General features: G+C 34.7%; 1 protein-coding gene across 1 annotated transcript; it reads left to right on the top strand.

The window, feature by feature from the left end:
- The first annotated feature begins 2,146 nt into the window (after positions 1 to 2,146).
- On the top strand, positions 2,147 to 8,437 carry LOC579707 (multifunctional methyltransferase subunit TRM112-like protein). The gene is made up of 5 exons (XM_779806.5): positions 2,147 to 2,364; positions 4,403 to 4,504; positions 4,952 to 5,044; positions 5,451 to 5,556; positions 6,138 to 8,437. The coding sequence occupies exons 1-4, from the start codon at positions 2,266 to 2,268 to the stop codon at positions 5,550 to 5,552; spliced, it is 396 nt and encodes a 131-aa protein (XP_784899.3). The 5' UTR covers positions 2,147 to 2,265; the 3' UTR covers positions 5,553 to 5,556; positions 6,138 to 8,437.
- Positions 8,438 to 9,753: the final 1,316 nt, after the last annotated feature.

The raw sequence follows: 9,753 nt of genomic DNA, 5'->3' as shown, positions 1-9,753 counted from the left end.
GTTTTTTCAAAGTTTTTTAAACCAGTCCAGTCAGTCCTATAGCCTAGGCTAGCTCAATCTAGATCTAGAGTCTAAGTAAAATAATGAGGAACAGAAGAAATATTTTCTACACTTTAGAACCATGACAATGAACTGCTTTGATTGTGGATGTCAATGCAATGGAAAGACAACAGTCAAGACAGTCAATTTCATCATGGTCGTACATGTAGGCCTATATAGATTCTAGGCCTACGTCGTATCATGCATCATGTCATAAGTGTCACGCTGCATTAGACTAATGACTACCTACCAACGGCTGGGCACCGAGCGGGCCAGGCGAGGGGTAATAGTAAATGAAGCTTCGTAAGCCTCTCGCGACTGCACACGGATGTGCAGAGAAATGACAGTTTGTGGTCATGTTTAGTCATGTTTTATTCGACCATATATCAAATTTATTTTACTAACACATTAAATGAATATCAAGATATGTTCTTTACATACCTGCTTCCTCCTGACGTATCATAGAAAGCAGGAAAAAGTATTTAATAGCTCCGATTAGTAACAGTTCGCAGCTGTAGAGAAATGCACAAACAACACCATCATAATATCCCAGGATGCTTTGTTCTCGATCTCTTTCGTGGTAATTTTTTAGTCTCTATACTTCAGACACGATTAAGTTCATTATACGTGTACACAGTGAATTAGGAAATAGAACGTTGAAAAGGCTCGAAATAGATCAATACAAAATTGGCCTAAACCGATATAATAAGAATATATTAGTTTTTCATACACAATAAAAATACTCCCTATAGGTAATATGAACACATTGATAGTGACTAATACCTACAGATTAAATCAAATCAAATAAATCAAATCAAACATGAACAGGACTTTTATGAAGATAACACTTTAACAGAATCAAAATCACAGTTTGGAAGCTAGTGGGAAATGGAGCAGTTTGCTTAGAATTTGTTCCCAAAAGGCTCGAAAATTGATTACTAGATCTAAAACTTAGATGCCGGTATATACAATATATGTGTCATACATCTTATTAATACCCCTATATGAATATGAATACATTGATACCTAAAGTTACCTACAAATTAAATTTGAGAATTGACTTTTCTGAAGCTGAAAAAAAAATGACAACAAAAAATTAGTTTGAACCACGGGGAAAGGGGACAATTTGCCCCCCCCATACACACACACACACACACACACACACACACACACACACGCACACACACACACACACATTTCTAGTTCATAAATTGACAATAGCAATTATGCAATTATATAAGCAATCATTGGATGGACAGTTATACGAAGGTCATTTTGTTCAACCTCTCACATCACAGTTATACATCGGTTCCCCATGGAGTGGAGAATGTGCATATATTCTGTTCAGGCAAGCCTGATTCCGATGACCAGGGGTAATGATTTGTAGCCCTTCAACAGTCAGTCAAGTGCTTATAGTAGATGATTTTATCAGCCTCAGTATTGATGAACCCCAATTTTTTTATTTTTTTAAAAACATCATCAGAATACCCCACCACAAATTTTGACCAGACGTGAGTAGGTCAACTGAAACTTCACCAAACTGGCAATGAAGCTAAATCTAAAGACTTTAGCTAGCCCAACTCCCGCCCCCCCCCCCCCCCGCCACCCCAACCCCCTAACCCTAATCCTAACACTAGGTGTTGGGCGTTTAACTTTATACGGACGTACCGAGGCCTAAGTCAATTAACATAACGAATCCTCTTTTTTTCTTCTTCTTCATGTTTCATATTTTCAAATTGGATTTAAGTCCTTGGTATTGTTCAATACTAAGGGCTGTTCAAAGTGTAGATACTTTTTCAAATCTCTTGTATCATTTTTTTTTTTTTTTTTTTCAGAGTCCTTATTTTTCACCTATAGGTTTAACTATTATGTTGGAGTCTTGGGAACAGGGAGGTGTTTTTCTTATTCATGATTGGCCTATATCTGTATGATTCATTCAAGGAATAATATAAATTTATTGCTAAAACAATCTCCTTTGCATGGTGCACATAATAATGACACTGGTATGCGATAATGCAAACTTAGTAGACTCTTATTATGATTGTATTAAGTCTGTGGTACAGACTATTTTGTTCTAAATATCCCATAATCCATTGCGTTTCCAATATGGCAGCCCCCATGGTTAAAACGTAATTATACATGTGTTACGTATGTACGTACGTACGTGAGTACTAAACGTGAATGAGAAAGGGCCATTTATTTGATAGAGGATTTTTGAGTCGTTAGATGAGATCGACGGTGGTTAGAACAATGAAGTTACTTACTCATAATATGCTGACTTCTCACGTCAAAGGAGTAAAGAATGGATACCCTCTAAGAATAGAGGTAAGATCAGAAGATAGGTCTACAAAGTCGTTTTTTTACTCATTGACATTGTAATTGATGATTGAGTCGTCAGTGAATGCGATTAGCAGAATTCAGAACACCATTGGCAAGTGCAAGCCGCAATGGCACGGGGCCGGGCCCGGGCCGGGGACAGCGACATTGTTGGATGTGCATGTGCAAGGTTCTTCACTCGCAGCACTCCTCCCTCCCCTAATCATGCTATTACTATTACTAGACATAATTATACCACACAACTATTAAATATCACAAGCCCCAGTTTCTTGTTGTTGGCAGGATTGCTTTAATTTCCATGATGCATGGCAGCCTGCAACCATGGCTGATTGAAAATGAATGATGTTTAGAATTAGAGACTTAGTCAAGATCTAACTTATTTTAGTTTTTACTATTTATTATGAATAGATCTAGACCTACATCTGATCTATTCCAACAGATAATATGACAGGGATTCCATCATCATCTGATCAAGGCCTTTCATGGAGTTATACAATATTTTAGCTTGTAGATAGATCCTTAAAGGGATCGTTTAACAATGTTCGATCTGAGATACATGGCCCTACGTGTTATCAGTGTCTGTGATATGATCTAAAAAAATTGCGCTTCAAAATGATCAAGAAGTGCCTCAAAAAAAGTAAAAATCTTTGAGTGACCGGTTTTACCATACTTGTTTTCCCCAATAGACTGTAGTGTTATGAAAACCGTCAGACGAACGGTTTTCAAAATTTGTAATTCCAATCATAAATAGACCTATCTTGATAATCAGACAGGCGATCGGCTTGTAAAAGTCATGGGGTTCCTGATAACCCTGTAAACGATCATCGGATCGGCCGCCGATACCGATCCGATCAGGGGTGATCGGATAATAATTTCCGATCGCCGATCAATTATTACAAAACAAAAAATTAAAAAGATCGGAAAAAAATCGGCAGAATTTTTTAATTTTTTTTATTTATTTTTTTTAAATTTTTTTTAATGCCGAAAATTTTCAAGTTTTTGGCTATCAAATGCTCAAAAAATATTCATGGCTGGGATTATTTTGTCATTTACAGTTGTTGTAGACCATGTTTGTTGATATTTAGTGCCTTTTCATGACTTTGAAATTAATAATATTGGTCTAGGAGCAGAGGCAAAACATGCGGGCCGCCATCTTGGATTATAATGCATACCTACATTATAATCCAAGATCCAATCGCATGTTTTGCCTCTGCTCTTAGACCAATATTACTAATTTCAAAGTCATGAAAAGGCACTAAATATCAACAAACACGGTCTACAACAACTGTAAATGACAAAATAATCTCAGCCATGAATTTTTTTTAAGCATTAGATAGCCAAAAACTTGAAAATTTTCATCATTAAAAAAAAAAATACCTAGACGTCTACATTGATAATCCAAGATGGCGGTCCGCATGTTTTGCCTCTGCTCTTAGACCAACATTATTAATTTCAAAGTCATGAAAAGGCACTAAATATCAACAAACATGGTCTACAACAACTCTAAATGACAAAATAATCCCAGCCATGAATTTTTTTAAAGCATTTGATAGCCAAAACTTAAAATTTTTCGTCATTAAAAAAAAAAAAAAAAAAAAATCAGTCAATTTTTTTTGTCGATCTTCCGTTCCGATACCGATCAAAGGTGCGAGGGTGTCGCTCCGATCTTCCGATCCGATCAGAGCCCCAACTTACAGGGTTAGTTCCTGACTGGCCTAAAGGTTTATTATTATCATTGCATCATCAGCTAAATCCAGAATTTTGTTTCAGAATCTGAGACAAAGTTACCGGATCCCTTTAACTTAAGATGCAAACTGCATAGTGCAAGTTACATGTACACTAAAATTCAAATGATGTTTTGTCTCTTCCCCACACTTTTGTCATTTTGCCTCAAGAGTCAGAAGTACGAGCTTATCAGCTAGTTTTACCAAAGAGATTGTAGTATCTCTTTGGTTTTACAAAGATACAAGCAATTATTTTTTATGTATATTTCAAGTCTGCATGTTCCTAACTTGTTTTTTTACAGCCTGAAAATACAAGGATACTGGAAGTGGAATTTAATCCAGACTTCATCGCTAGAATGATTCCAAGAATAGACTGGACTGCCCTGTATGAGACAGCTTGTGGTGTAAGTCTTCTCTTTCTACTATTATTTGGCATGTTTTTCACCATTTTTCACCATTTTTCACATGTGCATTTCAATTGAAGGCATTATATATTGCGTTTATATGCAACTTAATACTGAAGTGAAAGAAAAGATATTTCAATAAAGTGCATATATATAAATGTATGTCCATTTGTACAGGTCTGATACTTTTGATAGCTATAAAAAAAAAAATGATCACTCATTGAAAATGAGAATCACTGGGAAGCAAGAGTATTATTATTTCTATGATTTCCCTTATTTCATGCATTTTGTTAACGTTGTTTAATATTTTGACTCCTATTGTCATCTCATATGAGAACAAAAATTAGTCATATAAAAGTTTAATACAGAAAAGCATATCTTTCGCTCAGTCGCATAAGCATAAATGTTTGTGTTAATCTTAATTTGTTAATACATTTTATTCTGTAGATCAACATGAATGGTAGCTTACCTGCACAACCAGTTGAAAACTATGAGAGTGATGAAGAATTCTTGAAAGAGGCTCATAGAGTCTTACTCGAGGTAAGCTAAATACTCCCCTGTTTGTCATATCCATTCTCCTGTCATCTATCTATCTACATAAATCTATCTAGGTACCTAACCTATCGATATGTGTAATATTGTCTCTCTCTTATTTATTGCTTCTGTTTTTAGTTTATTGTTGTAGGCACAATGTTTTTCATAAGAAAGAGACCAATATATATTTATAAAAACCATTTATTATGTATTCAACAAAAAACGAGCTCAAGATTGCTGACAAGAACAGAACAAATCGCCTATTTTTACTATCATTGTGAAAAAGGATTTTGTTTTCCTACATGACGATTTTTATATTTCTTGTGATATACATAAAAACCAAGACAGACAAATTAATGTGTAGTTATACCAATATACTTTGAATTTTTTTTTTTCTTATTTCAAATGACAGATTGAAATAGTAGAAGGTAACCTTGTGTGTCCTGAGTCTGGAAGAAAGTTCCCTATCAAGAATGGGATTGCCAACATGCTGCTGAATGAAGATGAAGTATGATAAGGTGAGTGAGTGAATTCTGCAGATCAAGTTAAAGTTGACTATCACCCCAGATAAGTACCTTCTCTTCAAAGAATCCCTCCTTGGAGTTTAACCCCTGGACGACCAGCCCCACCCAACTATTGCCCCTAGGACAACTTCCCCTCCTCAAGGACAATTATCCCCTAATTATATCGTCCTGTGAATAGTTGCCTAGGGGTAACTTGGGTAAGCTTATTTTTAAGGGGAAGTTGTCCAGATGTCGTCTTCAGGTTGAAACATTGTATTATTATTACAATAGCTTTAAATAACATGTGCTTCTACTGTATGTTTTAGATGAAACAATAAGGTGTTTTTCAATTCATTGATAAATTGTGGATGAAATATTAGGGGGAAAAGATCATGACCTATTTCATTGATGATCTAAATTGAATACATTTTCAGTCACAATTTGTTTGATCAAATGCTAGCAACTGCACGTATGTTTGAACTTTGTAGCGACAAAAAAACAAACTAATCATCACATAAAGTATCCTCTACTCACCATATTATTTTGCAGAGTTTTGTCATGATCCTAAATTTTCCTTTATATTTGTTTCCTTGCAGATCAGTGACACTCAATTCTTGTACAGAGAGCCATGAAGAGAAATTGTTACCTTTTCCAGTCATCAAAGGGATTTTGGCCCTCTGCATGTTTATTCAGAGCAGCACCTCAGAACAGTTGACTGCACTTTACGGTTGGGTTTTCATGTAAAGACATGCCCCATCAACTCGTGTGACTGTGTTACACCACGAGTCAAAACTTACACAGAAGATCTTCTGTTTTTCTTTGTGAATAGAAGATGATTCTTTCTCTTGTTTTTGGAAAGGCAAACATATATTTCTCATTTTGAACTTGTATATACATGTATGAGAATGAGGAGCAGACCTGAAGACAGAGTGTCCACAAAACAAAAGATACAAGAACCCAATAACAATGAATCTGAAGATCCATTGGAATGAGAAATTTTAATTGGTGAACATTTGTCTCCTTTGTAGTAATTGTCAACAAAAGGTCCATTATTGGCTATAGCCTTTAGTTTTGTCGACCTTTTTTGACTAGTTTTCAGTCTGCATACGAATGTTGCACCTTCATATTTCCAAAGAATGAGATGACCTCTGCTGATACTTGGTAATTGATTCAGATTTCAGAGGGCAGCATTTTACAGTTCAGGAATTTTTGGGATCAATTAGTCCACCAATTTCAAAGGATAAATTGATATTTTATTGAGATTATATCAAATGAGAAGGAAATCATGTTAAATCTTATTTCTAAGAGTGTTATTACTGAAAAAAGTAAAATATGTTATCAAATGTTGTATTTTATTTCATCTGTGAATATTCCAGGCTTTGGTATCAGTTTAATTTGACAGCTGTAAGTTGCTTCACTAGTATTATCCTTTCTATTTAGAGTGCCTGGAAATGTGGGACGAGATCAAAGAGGATAAAAGTATGATGAAAGAGTTTGTTTTACAGCATCCTAACATTAAAATACATTTGCACAATGTTGGTAAAACAGGATATTCACAAAGTTATGTGTATACTAGAAAATGAGTAGATTATAAAATATATTGTGATTTGGGAGTATATACATCTATTAGGATGTAACATTTCCATAAAGATGTGTGTGTATATCAATCATTTTACTCTAATGAACTTCAGGGCTTATTTCCTACCAGTGTATAAAAAAACATGATATGAAAGGAAATGCCAGATTTAAATATCATTGATACTGTAGAAGAAGCTAATATTAGGGCTGAAACATATTTGGGTTTATAATAAATATTGTGATAAGTTTATAAAGAAAACTTGTGGATTCTATGCATCCAGTGTAAGAATATAGATGAAGATTTGAGATGGCTGACACCTAGAGAATCTGCTTTCTGGAACACATGGAATAGACTTGAGTGTATTTCTAAACAGTTGAAGCAGTGTGCACTTTGCTAATGTAATCATGGCTCTCAACTCACTTTGGAAATAAATGTATAGCACCCTCTATTGTTGAGATTGTGTATTGTTAGTTGATTTATTGCACATGATAAACCATTTCACTCAATTTAAACTTGTATTTACTTCTAAAGAGAAATTAATCTCGTTGACCCTATATTTTGCCTCAAGATTTCCACACATAGCAACAGCTGATTATACACAATGTGAAAATTAATTGAATAGCTGATCTGTAGTGGTTTTGAGTTGTTTTTTCCTTCTATTAATTTTATGTGTACAATAATGTACTACTCGACAGTGATGCAATTATGTGATATCTAGGTCAACAATTTATTACAAATACGTATGTCTCCTTGTGTAAACAGATATTTTAAGAGTGGTTGTTCCTGTTCATTTTTAATTTCACTTTCAATTTCGATGCACCCATGTACTTGTGCATTTTTGTATAATTTTTAAAGATCTACCTTTCTCAATCAGCGTATTTTACCCAAACAAGCATCTTGAACAAACAAACAATGATATAGAATACTTTCCCTGAAGTATTATAAAGAGTGAGTGTAGTGGTGAGATAATGATATTTCTAAGTAAAGTACTTGTTATCAATACTGTAGCACATAACTTTGTTTTGTTGCTATTGTTTACATGAATGTTCTTTACACATGGACAGGAATGTATGTTGTATATTCCTTTAATGTTGGTTCATTCATTGAATACTATTTTTTTTAAACAAATGGTTCACTATTTGTTGAAAAGCAGAAATCTTGTTTTCAATAATTAAATAGCACTATGGTGTAATGTAGGTCTGTTATTTTTTTTTATCCCAGTCTCTTGGTATTAGATGATACCCTTTTTGTTTAATCTCGCTCCATCAATTTTTGTTATTAATTAAAAGTAAATGATGTAATTTATGAAAACAAATAGTAAAATGTGTTTCTGCATTTGTGTGTGTTCTTTGTTCCTATGCCTTTTAGTTTTGCTTGTATGAAATTTAGACCAATGTACTACATTTACTCAGATACAAGAGGAACTCTCTACTTTTTTGGGCATTCTCTTTCTTTCACTCTCTCTATCTTTCATTCTCTCTCTCTCTCTCTCTCTCTCTCTCTTTCTCTTTATCTCTCCTTTACCTCTTCTACCACTTTCACTCTTTCCTTTCTTTTCTACCATTACTCTGAAATTTTCTATTAAAAAAAAAATCTTGGTGTATTGCTGCAAAATCCTGAAATTGTACCAATTATAATACATGTACAATGTGACACATGACAAATATATTAAAGAATGTTATCCTTTCTGATAATCAGATTGTTTATTTACAAGCATACAAATAAAATAATATTTATAATATATATATATATATATATAGCAGTCTTAGAGACAATGATTAAACTGTATATATATATATATATATATATATATATAGTACATGTGAGTACAGGGAGGAATAGTGGAATTAAAATGTAATAATACCTGGTTTAAAAAAGGCAAATATTAATGACACTGAGACATTAAAGGCATTGTCAACACATGTAATTACTCTGGTAACACTTCTAAGGCAATTTTATTCAATTATGGTGAAAAATACTTGTTCTAGTTTTATCACAAAACTTTTTTATTTTGTTTCTTTGCACCCAACCAATTATAACTTTCATTTGGGTTATATTCATTTACTTTCTAAGAAGAATATACATGGTAAAAGGTGAGGTTCTATGTCCAGGCGCGTACGCAGGGGGGGTGTTTGGGGGGGTTAAACACCCCCCTTTGGTATTTTTACATGTGTAAACCCCCCTAAAAAAAACCTAAACCCCCCCCCCCCCCCCCCCCCCTTTGGATTTTTTTTATTTTTTTATTTTTTAAATTATTAAAAAAAAAAAAAAAAAAAAAAAAAAATTACCTCCATGGCTGACCTAAGAAAGGTGACCTTACCCCCCCCCCAACGGAGAAAAATGTCAAATTTTCAAATTTCGAGACCAAAAAAAAAAAAAAAAGTGACCTCTTACCCCCCCCCCCCCCCCCCCCCCCCCCCCCCCCCCCCCCCGCTTATTCAGCGGTCGGTTGAGTCGTTGCGATTTTTTTGGGACCAAAAAAAAAAAAAAAGTGTCCGCTTACCCCCCCCCCCCCCCCCCCCCCCCCACTGAGCGACTTACTCCCTAAAAAAAAAGTGTCCGCTTACCCCCCCCCCCCCCCCCACTGAGCGACTTTTTGGCCGGCGCAATTTCCAAATTTTCCTGAGTCGTTG

Source organism: Strongylocentrotus purpuratus, unplaced genomic scaffold, assembly GCF_000002235.5.
Source record: "Strongylocentrotus purpuratus isolate Spur 01 unplaced genomic scaffold, Spur_5.0 spur5_scaffold_5, whole genome shotgun sequence".
NCBI lineage: Eukaryota > Metazoa > Echinodermata > Echinoidea > Camarodonta > Strongylocentrotidae > Strongylocentrotus > Strongylocentrotus purpuratus.
Note: the sequence above shows the minus strand (reverse complement) of the source record. Positions and strands in the feature narration are given on the sequence as shown.

Coding starts and splice junctions, on each gene's coding strand:
- LOC579707 (XM_779806.5), top strand. CDS start 2,266: ATGAGATCGACGGTGGTTAGAACAATGAAGTTACTTACTCATAATATG. Junction 4,505..4,951: donor TGTATGAGACAGCTTGTGGT/GTAAGTCTTCTC, acceptor TTTATTCTGTAG/ATCAACATGAATGGTAGCTT. Junction 5,045..5,450: donor CTCATAGAGTCTTACTCGAG/GTAAGCTAAATA, acceptor TTCAAATGACAG/ATTGAAATAGTAGAAGGTAA.